The sequence below is a fragment of the Acomys russatus genome, chromosome 26 (assembly GCF_903995435.1).
Source record: "Acomys russatus chromosome 26, mAcoRus1.1, whole genome shotgun sequence".
In the NCBI taxonomy this organism is placed as follows: domain Eukaryota; kingdom Metazoa; phylum Chordata; class Mammalia; order Rodentia; family Muridae; genus Acomys; species Acomys russatus.
Window position 1 is genome coordinate 10907572 of NC_067162.1, and position 20504 is coordinate 10928075.

At 48.5% G+C, this 20504-nt stretch overlaps 1 protein-coding gene across 1 annotated transcript in view; it reads left to right on the forward strand.

Moving 5' to 3' along the window:
* The first annotated feature begins 880 nt into the window (after positions 1 to 880).
* The window catches only part of LOC127209651 (voltage-dependent P/Q-type calcium channel subunit alpha-1A), a 142966-nt gene continuing 123342 nt past the window's right edge, over positions 881 to 20504 (forward strand). Inside the window, exons 1-4 of the mRNA XM_051169332.1 lie at positions 881 to 967; positions 4274 to 4426; positions 9052 to 9245; positions 20078 to 20181. Of these exons, the coding sequence (XP_051025289.1) occupies positions 4300 to 4426; positions 9052 to 9245; positions 20078 to 20181 (425 nt within the window). The 5' untranslated portion in view covers positions 881 to 967; positions 4274 to 4299. The remainder of the gene's footprint in view (positions 968 to 4273; positions 4427 to 9051; positions 9246 to 20077; positions 20182 to 20504) is intronic.

The window sequence follows — 20504 nt, forward strand, 5'->3', positions numbered from 1 at the left end:
ACCCTTAACTCCTCTGTTCTCACTAAGCAGCAGCTTCTGTCTGCACAGAAAGAGCAAAGTGGGACTCAGAAATAGAATGGTGCCTGTCAGAGGAAATCTGAAAAAGCCCAAAGAAAACTGCCAAGTTGGGGTGAGCCCGGCATGGTCATAACCAGAATGATCAGGAGGCTGTGACATCAGGCCAGCCTGAGCTAGTGTGTGTGTGTGTGTGTGTGTGTGTGTGTGTGTGTGTGTGTGTGGTGTTGGCTCATGCTGGTAATTACACACCTAAGATACTGAAGCAAGAGGATTTCTGTGCGTTCAATAACAGCTTGGGGTACATAATAAGTATGTTACATTGTGATATGATACTGTCTTAGGTATATATAATATATAATATATATATACATATTTGTATATATACATATGTGTATATACACAGACACAAATATATATACAGACAGACATGTGTGCGTGTGTTTGTGTGTGTCTGTGTGTGTGTGTCTGTGTGTGTGTGTGTGTAGACACATATATTTATCATATATAAAACAAATATGTAGTGGAGAAAGAGAAAAGAGACTAGGGCGCCACTTGCTGTCTCTGGCTTGCTGTTTGTATGTTGCAGGCTAGCTAGCCCAGGAGCATCTTGGGATTAGAGGTCGGCCCGCTCCCTGCGGGTACCCATAGGCATACATAGGCACACATCACATACACATGGAAAGGAAAAGGGGTGTATAAGTCACCTCTCATTCCATAAGATGGGAGCCATTACTGTCACCTGGCAGGTGCTAGAACTGACCTGACGGTGTCCAGTCCCCAGCTGAGGGCCACATAGCACTACCCTTCCACCTGCCCCGGCCCTAGCTTTCGGGTCTTACTATTGTTTTCTCCTGCAGCATCTTGGCCACTGTCGGGACAGAGTTTGACCTACGGACATTGAGGGCGGTTCGTGTGCTGCGGCCACTCAAGCTGGTATCTGGAATCCCAAGTGCGTGAGTCTCCATCCTTCTAGAAGGCTCTGTTTAGGGGCCCCCGGTTCCCATCAGGGCACGCTCCCCCCTCAGGGGTTCCCAGGAACCAGGTCTGGGTGGTCTCTGGAAGCACACCAGATGTCTCACCCATGTGTTGAGCATCTGTCGTCTCCCAGGAGACATGTTCTACACACAGTTCTTTCAGCACCTAGAACCAATTATATAAACTCTGCTCATGTTTCATAGGTGGGCACATAGGCTCAGGATGGCTGAATAGTTGGACCAGGGTCACTTGAAAAAAAAGAGGCCGAGTGAGAGTTAGCAAGTGGAACTCGTGCCTGGGTGGTGACCCTGTGGTAGTGACTATCGGCATTTAGTGCCCATGAACAGAGCACTGCAGAAAGAGCCTCCAGTGCTCCCATTCAGTTGGTGCATACCCATTGCACAGATGAGAAGGGTGAGGCTCAGGGAAGTCCTTGACAGGTAAGTAGAGTGAGCACAGCGTCCGCATATTCTCCTGCTCTTGTGTCCCCCAGGCATGCCTGTGCTCCACGCCATGGGGAGGGCTGCAGCACAAGCTCAGGGTTCTGTCCCCAGTGTCCCAAGCCAGACTAAATGCCGCCAGAGGGCTGTTTCTACCCCACAGTCTCACCTGACACAAAGCAGAAAGCAGTCACTCTGGGCAGCTGGGGGTGGTTCCGTTGGTAGAATACTTACCACGTAATCATGAGGACCTGAGTTAGGTCACAAAGCATCCTTGTTTAAAAAAAAAAAAAAAAAAGCCAGACCAGGCGTGGTGGTGCACGCCTTTAATCCCAGCACTCAGGAGGCAGAAGCTGGTGGATCACTGTGAGTTCAAGGCCAGCCTGGTTTACAAAGTGAGTCCAGGACAGCCAAGTCTATGCAGGGAAACCCTGTCTCGAAAAAAAAAAAAAAGCCAGGTGTGGTGATGATGTTGGGAACGGGGAGACAGGCTCCCGGGGGCTCATGGCTAGCAGGTCTAGCTAAATCAATGAATGCCAGATTTAGTGAGATTTGAAGACAACTTCTGACTTTGACCTCTAGCCTCCACAAAGACGCATGTGTTCTTATTTGTACCTAAGCATGCACACACACAGAGAGATGAATAAATAAGTCAATACTACACTGCCCCATCCCTGGGTTCGCTGTACTGGCCTCACTGATCAGAGTCACTCCAGTTTTCTCTGGAGGGGAGTTGATATCTCTCAGCCTCGCCATGGTTTTCCCCCTCAGCACCATAAGAACATTTAAAATTAAAAGAAAAAGAGAGACTTGCCAGCTGACCACCAGCATGTTTATTTTACAGGGGAAAGGAGCCCAGCAGGTGCCTGTCCCATTAAGTTAAGAGCAGGTGACAGGGTAGTGCCAACAAGCTGGTAAAGGCACCTGCCGGCCTGAGCCCCATTTCTGGGACCCATGTGGTAGAAGGAGAGCCCCAACCCCTGCTCTTCCAGATGATAGCACCCCCATAGAGGCTCACACCTTTCCTTATCTCCACTCCCGCAATATTCAATGCCTTCTTCTGGCCTTTGTGGGCACCAGGCACGCAGATGGTGCACCACCATGCATATCAACAAGACATTTGTACACATAAAAGTAAACCATTTAAAATTTTAGGGACTAGGAGAGGTGGGTCAGTGGTTAGGAGCACTGGCTGCTCTTCCAGAGGACCTGGACTCAACTTGTAGCACCCACATGGCAGCTCACAACCGTCTGTAATGCCAGTTTTGGGGGTTCTGACATCTTCATACAGACAAACGTACAAGCAAAACACTAATGTACATTTTTTAAAAAATCATTAAAGCTGAGCAGTGTTGGCACACACCTTTACTCCTAGCACTCAGGAGGCAGAGGCAGGTGGATCTCTGTGAGTTCAAGGCCAGCCTGGTCTACATAGGGAATTCCAGGACAGCCAGGGCTACACAGAAAAAAACAAAAAACCAACAGAACAAAACAAAACAAGAAAAACCTGTCTCAAAAAAAAGTTATTTTAAATTATACAGTTATTTAAATTATACAGATTATGTGTAGACTATGCAAACAGCATCCAGTTTATAGAGCAGACGTGGGTGTCCGAAGACGTTGCTGTCCAAAGACGTTGCTGTCCATGGGGACCTCTGTATGTTGCAAGGACTGTGTACAGCACAGAGACTGTGGTCAGGATTTGGCCTGCTTAACAGGGGAGTTAGTGGTCTCATTCTGTTTCCTCCTAGCTTGCAAGAAAGGGAGGAAAGAGGGACGGGGAAGAGCAAGTGTTCTAACATTCCCTGAGTTTTAGAACTGTGCTGGACTGTGAAAGGGCTCAGCGACTGAAACACTTAGCAGACAAGCTGGTGATGGGAGGTCGAGCCCCAAGACCCACATAAGAGTAGAGAGCTGACTCCACAAAGTTTTTCTCTAACCTCCACAAATAATCACAATAATTAATTACATTAAAAAGTTTAGAACTGTGGAACTTTTCACATCGTTTGGAAGTTTAACAAAACCCTTCCTGTCTCTAAAAACAAAAAACAAAAAACAAAAAACATCAACCAATGAGGATGCAGCATCTAGTGAGGTAAAGACATCCATGGTGAATCTGTGAAGACAGGGGCTCACCTGGGGCCTTTAAACGATGCTCTTCACACCCAAATCCCCCACATCCAATGTCGTAGAGCTGGCCTCAGCCCCCAGGGACCACCGCCTACCTCCCCTCCCCTCCCCCTCCCCGCAGCCCCTCCCCTCCCCCCCGCACCGCCGCCGGTGTTCAGGTTCATCTTTCTCAGTTGAGTTGCTCAGGACAGAAGCTTGTGCACATAGCAGAGAGCAGCAGGCTGTGTCTGCCACTCAGGCGAGCTCTGACTTTGCTGTCCCTTGAGCTCACAGAGAAGTCAGACCTGCCTGAAGCTCACTTGGAAGTCAGCTGCCTCCACAGGCCGGGGCTGCAAGCTGAGTCAATAGGGAATCGGGTTCCTTGAAGCGCTTGCTGCAGGCCAGTGCAGGGCTGCTGGTAACCAAAGGGAGGCTTTGGGCGAAGGATAAAGTGGCCCCTCTTGGTTTGAGGCTATTTAGGGAAACAGCACCCCCTTGTGGAAGGAAGCTACTGAGCGTGTTAGAAAATGACTTAGAAAGCCCTAGCCTGCTGCTCCCTCTTGAGCCTTCAAACTCCTCACAGTAGATAATAAATATTTGGAAACGTTTTATAACCAAAAAGGCCCTTCTGTGGGGTGAGCACCTCCCTCTTCATCAGTCTCACGCTGGGCTCCGTGGGAGGGGCTTGGCGGGGTGCGTGCTCACAGGCCGGCCTCTCTCTGTCTCCCCAGGTTTACAAGTCGTCCTGAAGTCCATCATGAAGGCGATGATCCCCCTGCTGCAGATCGGCCTCCTCCTGTTTTTTGCAATCCTTATTTTTGCAATCATAGGGTTAGAATTTTATATGGGAAAATTTCATACCACCTGCTTTGAGGAGGGGACAGGTACGTCCACACTGGGGGGGTGGGGGGGGTGGCGTGGGGTGAGGCTTTTCTCAGGAGACAAAGATCCAGAAAGGATAGGGAGGGAGCACTCAGACTCCACAGCAAATTACAGTCCACAGAAAGAAGGCTGTGTGTTACCCGGGTGTGGTGGCACAGGGCTGTAATCCCAGCACTTGGGGGGCAGAGGCACTTTGGATCTCTGAGTTCGAGGCCAGCCTGGTCTACAGGCTTGTTCCAGGACAGTCACGACCACGCTTGAAAAAACAACGAAACACGAGGTCTCGGATGCACCCCCAACATGACTAAACTGCCTGCAGGGAAGACCGCAGCCACTACTGCCTCGGACGCCTTAACTGCAGCCAGATCGTTAGATTTGGGGGACCCTAGAAGGCAACCCAGGGGATGCATGATTTGTTTGAGAGTGATCCCTGAGGCACTCCTCGGAGAGTGAGAGGCAGGCTGAAGATGTGCTCTTGAGCAGTTCTTCCTGTGGGCACGGGGAGATGAAGTGGTGTCTGGAAACAGGAAGGAGTGCAGTGCCATCATGGAAGGAAATGAGGGGCCAGGCCAGATAACAGAGTGTAAGCAAGGAAGAGGCCTGCCCTGCTCCTTCAGAACCCAACCCCTGACAGCTCGTGTGCAGGCAACAGGAGCCTTGCCTCTGATAGGATCCTGTTTCATCCAGTTGAACTCTGCACCCAGCAGGTGCTGCAGGTGCTGCCTACCTGACCAGTCAGAACCCTGCGCCCAGCACCTGACCAATCAGAACCCTGCACCCAGCAGGCGCTGCCTACCTGACCAATCAGAACCCCTCACGCAGCAGGCGCTGCCTACCTGACCAATCAGAACCCTGCGCCCAGCACCTGACCAATCAGAGCCCTGCACCCAGCAGGCGCTGCCTACCTGACCAATCAGAACCCCTCACGCAGCAGGCGCTGCCTACCTGACCAATCAGAACCCTATGCCCAGCAGGCTCTGCCTACCTGACCAATCAGAACCCTGCACCCCATCATGCTTTAGCTAACCCTTGGGAGGCTGAGTCTAGAGGGAGCTTTGGGTCCCACAGAAGTCACCATGCAGGTGCACCTGGGGCTCAAGGCTGACCTTGTGTGGAAGAAATACACTGCATACACATTTGGAGGTGCAGGCCTTTCCAGATAGATTCACCTCAGTTCAATCCTAGTCTCTCCAGATTCGAGCTGCCTGTTGCCCCAGGATCCACGGGGGGGGGGGGGGGGGGGGCGGTGCATGTGTTTCAGTATTTGGACCAACCGCCCCACAGAAGGAAGTCTGAATTTCCAGAACCAGAGAAAGAGTGAATTCACGGAGAGAGAGGTGTGGTGCCTTGTTGGGAAAGGCAGCCAGGGAAGAATGGGATGTGCAGAAGTGGCCTTGTGCCCGCCGCACTCACTGACCCTAAGCAGATCCTGAGGGATGCTGGCCTGGCCTGGTCCCAGATGGAGAGGCTGGCAGAGAAGCCTGGAGCTCCATGTCCTTCCTTCCCCTGCGTCTCCTCTCCTGGGCTTGTGAAGTTTGCTCAATACGGAATGGCCTAATTATTTCTTTCTCCAATGAAGAAGGTGTTAATTGAGGCAGATCTATTTCTGCACCTGGCCTCACCCAGGCGGAAGACCGAAAGAGTGTGTGTCTATCAGCCACATGCAGAAAAACCCAAACCTAGGGCTCAGAGGCAGGCTGTGTGAGGTTTCTGGGGTGTTTTTGTTTTTGTTTTCTTTTCCCATGCAGGGTTGGCTGGCTGGGGTCCCAGTGGGGTTGTTGGGGGACAGATGTAGGTGGAGCATGGAGGACAACAACCTGGATTCGGGGAGGCGATCCAAAGAGCTCCCAATTAAGACTAGAAGATGTGTGAGTAAGAGACAGATATATACAGACGCCCCGGCAGCAGGCTAATTTTAAAATATATTTATAGCTGGATTTCTCCGACTCCGGATGGCTGTTTCTCGAATCAAGCCTGAGAGTGCTTGGCATCGACGGCTGGGGTTGAGGGGGCTGGGGTCGAGCACACCTCTGGGTGCTGTTGCTAAAGATAGGCAGTTCCCAGCCCCAGGCGCGGGGAGCCCACTTCCTGCCACCCACAGCCATCCCACACATTCACAGGCTCCCCGGCAAAGTGGAGTGCTTCCTGTTTTCGAAGAGTTTCCAGAATCCTGGATGAACAAGCCCCTGGCTCGCAGACGTTTCTAGGCCAGGAGGATGATGTGCTCTTGTCTCTGAGGTTCACACTCAACAGAAGAAAATTGGGTGGGGGTGGGGGGAGGGGGCACCAGAATTAGCCGAGTGAACACAAAGGGCTTCTCGTGATTTGGGCTGGAAGTGGGGCAGAGAAGGTTCTAGAGGCATAGATTGTCTCCGTAGGGCCTCTGTCGAATTTTTGTTCTTGCCCTAAGCCTTAAGCTTTAAAGACTTCACCCTCATGTCTACACCAACTATATGTAAGTTTAGTGTCGGTGCAGCCTAGGTACCAAAACCAGAAGCAAGGCCTCTTGTTGCCTTTGTTTACTGGACACTTTGTGGTGTTTTTGTTTTGGATTTGTTGTTGTTGTTTTGGTTGTTTTGGCTTTTGTCTCGTTTGGTCTCTGTCTCACTGTATAGCCTAGGCTAGCCTGAAACCAGTCATCTTCAAACTTCCTGGGTGCTGGGGTGACAGGTGTGAGCCACGCACTGCCCCTGGCATAGTCCCCCCTGTTGTCAGGGTGCGCCCATATACTGGGGGATGATACGGCTCTCCTCCCTGCGTGGCAGTTGGAGTGCGCTAAAGCCAGCTGCACACAGGAAATGGATCTCTGTTGAGTGGAAACTGGAGGGTTTTTTTTTTTTTTTATACACTTGGCTGCTAGTTTTCTTTTCAAATATGTCATCTTTGTTTCTGAGCCTTCTCAAACCAGCCTCAGCCCTGGGGAAGTTGAGGCAGGAGGATTTCCAAGATTTAGAGCTATACGGTGAGCCAGATTGAGCCAGGTGTTAGCTGTGGGTGCTCCAGGCCTCCCCCCATTCACGTCAATGTCAAAGGATTTGGATGTGACCTCTACAGCCCGCTCCTCCCCAAACGCTGTCTTGGATCTCAGTGTTAAGCAGTATCCCCTGGCTTTCCTGATGAGTCACAATTATCTCCTGCTATTGGGTGAGAAAGCTCAGTTCTGCTCCTACCCACAGGTAAGGATAGGAACCGTGATTACCTGCCCCTCAGCCCAGGACCCCACATGTGTCACAAAGAAAAACACTCAGCAAGGCCCTAGAAATACACATAGATGGACGCGCATCTCATGGTGCCCAGATCTGACTGTGCTGCGCAGCACAGACCGCATCTCCGTAGTTAAAAGACTGAAGAGATTCACCACGGATGCTGGAGCACGCGGCTGCTGCTTGAGCCCAGAAAGAAAGAGCTACGAGTGCTTGGAAACCAAGAGGCATCCTTCCTGTTTGCAGATGAGACTGTCCGGTGTTGTGTTGGGGATCTGCCATCACAACATTCTAGCAAGTGGTCTGAGTGTGTAGAGGGGGTGGACATGAGCAAGGCTGGCCCAGGGTGACGTGGTATTGCAACCAGTGATAGGTACATGGAAAGTCACCTCGAGAAGTATTTCTTGGTTATGTAAGTATATGATTCTCCATGAGTCAAAGGAGAAATAATAATGGAAATTGGGGACTCTGAAGAGACACCTTAACTATGGCAACTCTTTGGCTGGAGGAGGGGTGTTTTTATTTTTTGCTTGTATTTTGTGGTCCTGGCTGTCCTGGACTCGATTTGTAAAGCAGGCTGGCCTCCAGTTCACAGAGATCCGCCTGCCTCTGCCTCCCCGAGTGCTGGGATTACAGACGTGTGCCACCACGCCCAGCTCTATGGCAACTCTTATAAAAGGAAAATATTTAATCAGGGCTGGCGTACAGTTCAGAGGCTCAGTCCATCGTCATCATGGCAGGAAGCACAGTGGCTCACAGGCAGACAGAGAGCTGGAGAAGGCAGCGGGAGTTCTGCATCTGGATCCTCGGGCAGCAGAAAGAGAGAGAGAGACACTGGGCCTGGCTTGAGCTTCTAAAACCGCAACGCCTAGCCTCAGTGACACACTTCTTCAACAAGGCCACACCTCCTAATGGTGACACTCCCTGGCGACCAAGTTCAAACACCTGAGTCTATGGGGACCACTCCCATTCAAACACCACAGGAGCATTTTCACAATATTGAATAATAACCACGACAGTGTTTCTGAGATGTAATCAAAGCTTCACTTGAAGGACAATTTGAAGCCTTAAAGAAAATGACTCAGTTTCAACAGGTTAACAAAGGACAAGGGCTGGGCGGTGGGGACACACACCTTTAATCTCAGTACTCAGGAAACAGAGGCAGGTGGATCTCTGTGAGTTCCAGGCCAGCCTAGTCTACATAGTGAGTCCAGGACAACCAGAGCACACAGAGAAACCCTGTCTCAAAACAAACAAACAAAAAAGTAAAACAGAAACAAAAACACACACACACACACAAAAACAAAGAAAAAAGAAATAGAAAACCAAACACTGGCATAATACCATCCCAATAGGCACTGTTTCCGTCCTGAGTTGGTTTTCCCTACTCCTGCTGACTCCCAACATTTCTCATTCCTTTCTAGACGACATCCAGAGTGAGTCGCCAGCTCCGTGTGGGACAGAGGAACCCGCCCGCACCTGCCCCAACGGGACCAAATGTCAGCCGTACTGGGAAGGGCCCAACAACGGCATCACTCAGTTCGACAACATCCTGTTTGCTGTGCTCACTGTTTTTCAGTGCATCACCATGGAAGGTTGGACTGATCTCCTCTACAATGTAAGTGCGGCTGGGGCATGCAAGGTGGCATGGGGAGGGGATCCCTGAGCTGCGGACGTCTAGGCGGTACATAGACAATACTTCCTAATGGTACCCCAGTTGTGTGTTAAATGTGGTTTCGGTGTGCAATCCTGAACTCAGCATGGGTGAAAGAGTGGAGCCGTCCTGCCCGGGGCATACCCATCCATGACATAAGGAGTATATGGGAACCCGGGTGGAAGGGGTGGGGCAACTATGAGGATGTTGGTGTCCAGTTTCTAGGTCACACTAAGTTATCTGGAACCCCAGCTTCTTTGTCTAGGCTCAAACCCACGCATTTCTGAGATAATGTGTCACCGTTAGGCAGCCACCAGCACAAACATGGCTGAAGTTTGGACACACGCACCAGACTTTGCACACATCTACACAAACTATTTGACAGGCCAGAATTGTGAACAGAAGCAGAGAAATGGGAGGTGGGGTGGGGGGTAGTGAGTACAGACCGTGGCTGGCTCAACCACTCTACACTACATGACAGACACTCAGATTCTAGAAGCGCTGAGTGTATTCGATTTGGTCAGCTTTGAAAAGTGTGCGCTTGCCAGGTGGCCCCTCCACAGCCAGATCTGAAAGGGCACCCATCCTGCCCTGCCTCCCTTCTGCCTTTGTCGCTGTCCCTCACCTCTCGCCCAGGAGCTTTTCTGTGCCTTGGCGCCCAGTCTCCCCACTAACTCATTTACCCCAGTGCAGTCATCCCTCAGCAGCCATGGGTCATTGGCTGCAGAGCCCCTCTGACACCACGGTCCAGGGCTGCTCACAGTCCCTGCGTGAAATGCGATAGAAGCTGAGCACCTCCTGTGTTCTCTAAATCGTGGTGTGCCAGCCTTTTGCTATCTCGGCACTGCAAACGTGGCTTGCGCTGTGTAGCTTAGGGAGCATGCGCCGGAGGTTCTCTGGGTGTGCCCAGACGTGTGTGGTTTTCTGAATACTTCTGACCACAGATGTGAAGGGCTGACAGCTTGAGAAGAACCAGATCGCTCGCCTGGGCTGGGGAGATGGTTTGGTAGATAAAGTGCTTGTCTTGTGAGTGTGAGGACCAAGTCTGAACCCTCCCATGAATGCTGAGTGTGTGGTGGCCTGCCTGTAACAGTGGCACTCCGGAGGCAGATCCCTGGAGCAAGCTGGATGGCTAGACTAACCAAGTGGAATACTGTCCCTGTTCAATATTGGAAGGCACTCAGTGTCAACCTCTGCGTGCACACACAGGCATGTGACATGTGTGTACACACATTGTACACACACTATGCATACAATTTTTTAAATCTATATTGTTCATCCTAGCTCCAGAGGGCCATACCATACACTTTTCCCACTGTTCCTTCTCTTTCCTAACAGCATGTTCTAGAATGCTCTTTGTGGCAAGACAGAGTTCTTATTCTCTGTATAGCAGCTTAATATTGCATTGTGTTGCTGTCCACAGTTTACATACCCAATCCCTTAGAAAGGCTCGTCAGGATGCCCTCACCGCCACCAAGATCGGGTACTCTGGAGTCATGCGCAATGGTGCAGTGTGGGTTTTCCATGGTTTTGTTGATGCAGATGGACCCTTAAGGGTCTAATGTCCTCGAAGTGGGATTACAGACTCAAAAGCTAAATTCATTCATAGAGTTGCTTTTTAAAACATGAAATGAGGGTGGGAAGATGGTTCAGATGGGAAAGGACTCGCCACAAAAGTACTAGGACTTGAGTTTGACCTACAAGATCCATGCAAAAGGCTGAGCATGGGGCCAGGCATGGTGGCGCATGCCTTTAAGCTGAGCACTTGGAAAGCAGAGGCAGGAGAATTGCTGTGAGTTCAAGGCCAGCATGGTCTACAAAGCTAATCCAGGACAGCCAAGATAACACAAAGAGGCCCTGTCTTGAAAAACTAAAAAGGAAGGAAGGAAGGAAGGAAGAAAAAACTGGGCATGGTAGCTTGCTCTTGTAATGCCAGAGCTGGGGAGATGGAGGCAGGAGGACTCCTGGTACTTGGTGACTGGCCGCTCTAACCTAATCATTGAGCTCCAGGCCAGTGGGAGACTCTGCCTTAAAATAAAAATGTGGGCAACACCCGTGGAACAATACCCAAAGTTGCTCTGTGTCCTAGCCATAAATACACACATGCGTGCACATACATCTAATACAGTCATAAATGCATGCATTTACACATATATACGCATGCACACACATACAAATACACATACACACATATATAGTCATGCATGCACATATATGCACAGCAAAATGGAGGAGAGAGCCAAGTGCATTGCAGTTCTCATATTTGCAGCAGGCGTTTGCTACTTTGGGGTTCCTCTTTCTTCCATCCTTCTCCACCCCTTTTCTTCTCCCCTTTCAACCCTCTAACACTAGATAAGAGAAAAAAGGATAGAGCAGAAAGGAAAGCGATCCCTGAATAAAGTCAGCGGTCAGAATGGGGGTGACATCATCGTTAGACTGCTTCCTGCTGATTAGGGGTGTTGAACTCCTTGGGGAAAGTTTGATCTTTGCTTTCAGGTTATCTGATTTCTTCTTGTTGTTGTTTCTTCTTTGCACATGACTACTTAATAAACCACAACCAACAGCAACCAACAACCAACCAACAACCCCCCTATCAGGGCTCCAGCCTTTATATACCCTCCGAAAAGTCCCCAGAATTCCAAACGCACACAGTCGCAGACACCATCCGCAGCTGGCAAAAACCACGCCTCTGCAACAGCCCAAGACAAATCGTAATCAGCTGCAGTGAAGCAGCCCCATATCCCAGACCTAGGATTAAAATAATAACATATTCTTATAATATTTCTGAGTTTTTAAGGAAGCCAAAATTCTGAAAAAAAAAAAAAAATCTCACTACACATTTATTTAAAGCAGATTTGTGAGTTGGGCACAAAGCTGTCATCCAGGTGCTGGGGAGGCTGAGACAGGGTGGTTGAGAGTTTGAGATCAGGCTGGGATACTTAGTAAGACACTATCTCAAAGCAAGACAAAAGAAGTCCAGATAGATGGCTCAGAAGTTAAAAGTGATACGGCTCTTGCAGAGGACCTTGGTTCTGTTCCCAGCACCCACGCTGGATGGTTCACAAATGTTCTTGCGGATCTGATATTCTCTTCTGGTCTCCAAAGGAACACAATATTACATAGATAGGTAGATAGATAGATAGGTAGATAGATAGATAGATAGATAGATAGATAGATAGATAGATAGATAGATTTTTTTTTCTAAAATCATTATGGAGCATCAAGAGCCAGCTGTTGCATCAGGTCATGTTGCAGTGGGTCACATAAGTCTCATTGTTTCCTAGCACTGACAAGTTTCAAAGACTTTGTACAGCTTTCTGAGACTTAGTGACTCTCACACCTGCAGTTGCTGTAGTCAGAAACTGATAGTTTAGCAAGCAACTGAAATCCTCAACTTCCGTGTTTGGCTCAACCCAACACCACCTTGCTGCCCAATGTTAGTGACTCCAAAAAGTTTTTTACTTGAGGCTGGAGAAATGGCTCAATGGTTAAGTGCACATACTGCTCTTCCTGAAGATCTGTGTTCAACTTTCTGCACCCACATCAGGTGGCTTGCAATTGCTTCTAATCTGAGCTCCAGGGGTATCTCACACCTCTAACCTCTGTAGGTGCCTGCATTCATGTGCACATGCTCTATACACACATAATTAAAATAATGAAAATATTTTTAAAGCACACACACACACACGCACACAACCTTGTGTGGAGCATGCCATGCCTATAGTCCTAGTACTCAGGACCCAGAGGCAGATGGATCTCTGCGAATTTGAAACCAGTCCATTCTACACAGTAAGCTGCAAGCCAGCCAAAGTTGAGACCCTGTTCCAGGACAATAAATAAATAAATAAATAAATAAATAAATAAATAAATAAATAAAAACAGCATGTGTTAAGATGTGGGTTTTGTGGGTTTGGTACCATCTTCCAGATGAGAAACAGACTTATAGAGTGTGAGGTTAATCTACTGAGTCTCCCAGACAATTACAACAAAATAGCATTGATTTTAATCCAATACTGGTCACTACTTACAGCCAGCCTCTCTTGTCTTATGCCCATCTGTGTTTCCTTTATTTATTAATTTGCGTGTAAATTCTGTCTCTCCTTCCCCTCCCCTCTTCCTAGTCCTCTTCCTCCTCCTCCTCTTTTCTCTCCTCCCTCTTCCCTGTGCCCCCCCACCCCCCGCCATAAGCCTCTTTTACTCCATGTCTTTCCTTTGGTTAATGTCAGTGAAGAAACAGCAAAACTGTTTACTGTCTGTTAATAAACTCACACCTCCTGACAAATGGCCACAAATCACTAATCAGTCAATAAGGCATTTGCCTTGTTAGCAGGAGGGGGCTAAGGAAGGTGCCCCATGCCTGTAACTCCAGCACTGTAGAAGCATAGATGAGAGTCTACAGGGGAAGCCTCGCCTACTTGGGCAAGCCCCAAACCAGTAAGAGACCCTGTCTAAGAGGAGGTGAAAAGTTGGCTTCCTTCACCCAGGCACACATGACCATACATACACGCACACATTAAAGGAAACAGAGATGTGGTGCATTTACGATGGTGTGAGAGAGTCATATAAACTAAGGGAAATGAAGACCACAAGGGTCACAAACTATCCAAGAGACAGGTGGCAATCCTCCTGAGAACCTAACAGAGGGGAGGGGAGCCCATAGGTCTTCTTCAAAGGGCAACCCAGGCAGGCCGAATGGCTGGTACAAAAGCGCTGGCACTGGGAGTGTCCTTGGCTTCATGAGGAACACTGAAGCAAAAAAGTAGGTGGAGGGGAGCAAGCAAAGGTGGGGGAGGGGACCAAGGAAGCCAAGGCGGGAACAGGCTTCAGAGGACAAGTATAACCCCTACCCAGACCTAGCCAAGGCACATGACATTCTCCACAGTTAAGTGGGGAGTGGGGACTGACTTTCACATGAACTCTGGTGCCCCATATTTGGCCATGTCCCCTTGATGGGGAGGCCCGATGGCACTCAGAGGAAGCATAGCAGACTACCAAGAAGAGACTTGATACCCTAGCATCATATTCAGGGGGAGGAGGTCCCCCTCAGTCACAATCATAGGGACGGGGGATGGGGTGAGAGTAGGAGGGAGGGAGGAATAGGAGGATGCAGGGGATGGGAAAGCAATTGAGATGTAATATGAATGATTTTATTTTTCAATAAAAAAAAAAGAAGAAAAAAGGTGGCCTTTGGCCTCCCTCAATGTCATCCCCCAAACATTGGCTTTTTCATGATCAAATCCATTTCATCTTTATCTCAGAAACTGTGGAGTTGATTGTTTTCTTAAGGTGAGGCTTTTGTTTTATTTTGTTACATTGTCTCTGGTTTTTTGTTTTTTCTTTTTCTTTTCTTTTCTTTTCTTTTTTTTTTTTTTTTTTTTTTTTTTTTCCCCTGAATGAGCCAGGCTCAAAAAAAAAAAAAAAAAAAAAGATGGAAATAAACCATAAGGCAGAAGGCACCTAAGGATTTCTCTGGGACTCAGCCATTAATTTGCCTGAAGAGTATTTATCAAGTGCTCACAAAGTGCCAGGCGCCACGCTAGGACTCAGCACCGCTCGTAATGAGTCAGAATTCTCGGGCTGTGCTGAGTGTGGCCAGGGGTAAAACGAGTTAAAAGCAGTTGGAAAGCGGAATGCCGGCAGGGTGGCCCCTTTTGCTGCCCACCCGTGTGATATGGTGCTGTCAATCTTTCCGAGGGAAGTAAACAGGTGTCACTCTAGATAGGGAACTCATGACCAGCCAAAGGGGAGATTCCTCCGGAGTCCAACGAATCTATTGGGGTTACTCACAAGTGTGTGGGTGTGGCAATACATACAGAAGCACGAATGCATGAGGGTTACTTACAGGGAGAAGGTACGTGAGGTGATGGTGACTTGTTAACCTGGCAGGACATCACTTCGGAGACGTGCCTCTAAGGCACACCCAGGAGGGACTATCTTGGTTAGATTCACTAAGTAAGAAAGACGTTCAGTGGCCACCACAGGTAACAAGCCATTCCCATGACTGGTGTCCTGCAGGGTATGAAAAGGAAAAACAAGCAAAAAAGCAAGCATCTGTGGCCCTGCTTCCTGTCTGTAGTGTGGCACCTGCTTCCCATCCCCGCCGTGAGGGACTGACTGTACGGCTGACCTCTGAGATGAAACACATTTTGCCCTTGGGTTGTCTTAGTCGGGTTTTTATCCCAGCGACTGCTTGCACATAACATGTTGCTCAAAACAGGTGCCATGCTGGGATGTGTTCCCAACTGAGAAGCTGAGAGTGAGGGTGCTGGCCACCTCGAGGGGTTCATCCATGGGGGTGCTCACACCTGGATAGACAGTGCTGGGCAGAGGCTAGGTGAGGAAGCAGGGCCCCGGGGGCTGTGTCTCTAAAGGACATGGTCCTTCCATGCCCCTCCTTCTAATCAGCTGGGTGGCTTAAGACAACAGACATTTGTTCTGCCCTAGCTCTGGAGGCCAAACGTCCAAGGTCAAGATGTCAGTGGGGCTGGGACCTTTCTGGTCTCCTCCCTAGCTGATACCCTTCCATGCCTGCCTTCGCCTCTCCCTTGCCTTGTCTTTCTGTGTGTGTCTGTCTCTGTGTCCTGACTGACCCCATTATAAAATGGCATTGGTCACAGATTTAGGGCTTGCCCTGATGGCTTTGTCCTGACATGTAACACCTGCAGAGACTCTGGTGTCACTCACAGTTCTGGCTTAGACAACTTTACAGGAGACTCCATGGACCAGGGGGAGTCTCGGTTTCCCACCTGAGAGGACAAACTATTATATGTTCTTTCTTGGAATTCACAGGAGGGTTGTTGTCGGTTTCAATAGGTCAACATTCCACACATGACTGTCACACAGCTCTGAGGGAGAGTTCAGTATGGACAAGTACAACTGAGGAAAGGGGTAACCTTGTCATGAAGGGACCTCTTACCACTCCTCCACCACCCCCACTTTGTCCCCATCTGAGCCACCCCATGTGACAGCCCAGAGCCCTTCTTCTAGCTGGCTGCTGCTGGCTCTAGCTGCCGGCGCTATATTTAGCCTGAGGAACTCGAACAAGAAGCTCTCAGCTCCATGGTGCCAAGAGGAACACAAAGCCGTGCCGCCTTCTGTCCAGCATATTCCAATGACTTCAGCCTTTCTTCAGAATCTTTCAGGAGCAAAGCACTGAGACGTGGGGGGCTTGGCAGGACAAGGGTGTGAACTAGGGTCTCAGACATGCGTTCTCTCCAGAACCCCATCGGTGACTATAATCAAAAGTGACTTTATGTTTTAATTATTTGAGTAAATATGTTAACAATAAACGTAGTTAATCTAATTATTTGTTTTCTCCTATTGCAGTTGATGGAACTTAGAGTTTTATGCACACCAGTCTACTGCTGAGCCACGCTGCCAGCCCTGTTTTAACTTTCTTATTTTTTTTTATTTTTTTTTTTTGGACAGAGTCTCACTATGCAGTCTGGCTTGCCTGGAATTCGCTATGTAGACGAGGCTGGGATTAAAAGCATTTGGTTAGCTTTTGAGACAGTCTGCTGTCCCTGGATTGATCTCGCACTCCTGGCCTCAAAGCATCTCACCTCAGTTTCCCATGTAGCTGGGGTCACGGATACCTCCCCACCACCGTTAGCCTTTTCTTTCCATCCATGCTGTGTCTGGCTACAGAGTGTGACCCATGACTCATGGAGAGATGTAAACTACACCTATACCCACTTCAGTTCACGTAGGGAACCAAAGTACAGATACCACCAAAGTCCAATTTGGTGAACTAGTTAAGTTTTACTGGGGTTACTTGCAGGAGCAAAACTGACTCAAAGGCAGCTACATCGGGAAGTTCACCCCAGCAATGATGACAGCTCACAAAAGCTGAAAACTTGAAGGCCCGGAGTACACTGCCCCTGCAGCAAGGTTGACAGGTGGAACACCATCTATCAGGCAGCTCAGTGGTCTGGGTCTCTCCCAAGTAGCTTGACTGGTCTTTGCTTCCTCCAGGCAGCTCATCTGACCTAAACCTCTTCTGGGTAGCTCAGCTTATCTAAGAGTCTCCCAGCAGCCTATCCACTTGGGGATGGAGGGGTGTAGTGAATCTGGTGAGTTTCAGGGGCTTCCTAAAGCTTTTGAGTTGTTTACCTCCAGAACTTAAGACACTTCCCTGCAAGATGGAATGTTTCACCTCCCCTTAGAGCATCCTGCATCTTATTCAGAAACTAAAGTGGCTGGTTTTTATCTCAGAGGAAATTGCTCTACAACTCACATATACAATGGCTGATTCTGGAGTCTCGCATGCACGCTGTCTGTGTGTGCAGATTTTTACTTGGCATTGTTGTGGTACGGGTTCCTGTGGTACGGGTTGTCCCTGACAACCCATCATATAAGATTCCACCCCTGAAGATAAGGTTCTAGATTCTTCGCAGCGTAGGGAATTCTTCTGGTGTTCACTGTGAACTTCTTGTACGTGCCTAGAGTGAACACGGGTTCGTATTTCCATTGAGTGGCATAGCTAGAGTTTGGTGATGCACCAACTACTTTCAGTAGAAACTGTTGAGCTATTTCTCAGAGTAATTATGCTCTGTCCTCTTGAAGCTTATGTGTTTGTTATCTTTGGTGTGATGGTGCCTGGCCATCATCCCAGGAAAGGGAATCAGGGATTTGAGGTCAGCCTGAGCTACATTCTGATCCTCTGCCTGAGGGGGGGGAAAAACAGATCTGGGTATGTGGTTCAGTTCTAGAGTACTTGTGTCACTTACACAAGGCACTGTGCTTCATCTATAGTAACACACACACACACACACACACACACACACAAAATCAACACCAAAGCATAGTGAAAATCTTATCACCACCCCCAGTAGCTCAGAAGGTGACTTGATTTGTAATTAGTCATTGTGCATGTAACTCATTACATTGGGGTCAGTAGGTGTCCCTAAACCAATATGACCAATGCTTCTATTAAAAAAAAGGGTAAGTGCAGACTGGAGAGATGGCTCAGAGGTTAAGAGCACCGCCTGCTTTTCCAAAGGTCCTGAGTTAAATTCCCAGCAACCACATGGTGGCTCACAACCATACATGCAGGCAAAATACTGTATATTTAATAATTTTTTAAAAAGAAGAAGAAAGAAAGAAAGAAAGAAAGCCACAGCCATACATAGGAAAAGACCATGTTAAGATGCAGGCAGAGTTTGAGGTGGGTGGTACAAGATGGCCAGAAAAATACCAAAGGCCTGGAGAGATACAAGAAACAGATTCTTTCTCAGCCTACAGAGGAATCAACCATGTCCACAAACTGCCCTTAGAGTTCCACCCTACAGAACTGTGAGATAGATTTCTATTTTTTTTTTTTCCAGAGCTGAGGACCGAACCCAGGGCCTTGCGCTTGCTAGGCAAGCGCTCTACCACTGAGCTAAATCCCCAACCCCGATTTCTATTTTTTTAAGCCATCCAACTTGTGACTTCTGTCACAGTAGCTGCAGGGCACTAATAGACTATGGTGCCCTTGTGTCAGCTGGACCTGAAAGTTCTAGTTGCTCCATAGCCTCACTAGTGACTCTGGGGATGCCAATCTTTCTTGTTTTAGTTTTCCTCCTGTATTAGTTATGCTTACTTCTAAAGATGAGATTTTAAAGTCACATTTTAAAACCCTGCATTTTTTCCCAAGTGCCACAGGTGACCCAACCGCTACACCTTCCCTAGACTTCCCTAGAAGAATTTTCTCCAGCACACAGGTCAGGTCCACAGATCTAGACATTCAAAACGCACATCTGGAACTCCGTGGCTCTGGGATGGCTGTCTTTCTCAGACTCCATTCTAGTTGTAAAAAATCACATGGTGATTACACAAGGGCCTCGTGAAGAGGAGACAATATAGGCCATATGCTTGGAGGAGAAAAGGCAGACAGTAAAAGCTTAGTGCTTATGAGTGCTTATGCGGTCATCTCTACCATCAACTCCACCTTCTGCCTTTCATTCCCCCTCCCTCCCTTTCTACTTCATCATCTTCATTTTTTTTCTCCATCTTCTCTTCCTCTCATTCTTCTCTTTCAGTTTTCTGTTCTCCATGTCAAGGGTATTCTATTTGTGGACTTCTTCTCCGTGAAGAATTAGCGGGGCACTTCCTAGAGATGGTTTTGTGTTGTGGTTCTCATCACATTTCAGGGAATGGAGGTGATACTTACGGGATAAGCTTGTGGCTCTGAATTCACCAGGCCATGAGATTCTGAGGCCATGTGCTTCCTCTAAGGGGAAATGGTGACTATGGAGAGACAAATGTGGGAACATGTGAGAACAAGGGCTTCATTCCTTTCTCCATTTCAGGTGTGTGTGTGTGTGTGCGTATGTATGTGTATGCGTATGTATGTGTATAAATGCGTGTGTATGTGTGTGTTTGTGTGTATGTGCATGGTGTGTGTGTGTGTGTGTGTGCGTGTGTATGTGTATAAATGCGTGTGTATGTGTGTGTGTGTGTATGTGCATGGTGTGTGTGTGTGTATGTGTGTGTTTGTGTGTATGTGCATGGTGTGTGTGTGTGTGTGTGTGTGTGTTTCCTTCTCATTTCAGACTCAGGTCCAAAATCCTCTTAGGCATCACTTTGGCTCTCAGGTGCCTTGAGAACTGTGTGACATGAGAGAGCTTTGTCCCCTGTGGTACCTTGGTGGTGTTCCCCATTTACCTCCATGTCACGCGCTTAGCTTCCAGAGTGCCAGGGTCCCACAAGTCAGGAACACTTGAGACAAATCACAGGAGGTGTGACGCTAACCCTGTTGCTGTTCGCTGGGCCCCGCTCCAGTCTCACTCACTCTCCCTCTTCGCACTCTGCAGAGCAACGATGCCTCAGGGAACACTTGGAATTGGTTGTACTTCATCCCTCTCATCATCATCGGCTCCTTTTTTATGCTGAACCTTGTGCTGGGTGTGCTGTCTGGGTAAGTCTCCGCCATTCCACTCTCCACCTCACTCTCCCTAATGGATAAACTTCTTTCCTGGTTTTTAGTCAGCAAGCCATGGGCAGCGGCATAAATTGTATACTGTTTGGGACAGCCAATGAGGAAGGCCTTTTGGGTTTTCCTGTCAGATACATACATACATACATACATACATACATATTTTGGGATGCTGGAGAGATGGCTCAGTGTTTGTTAACACTAGCTGCTCGTCAGGAGGACCCAGGTTCAATTCATAGCACCCACGTGGCTGGCTAACAACTTTCTGTAACTCCAAATCCAGGGAATTCAACACTCTCTTCTGA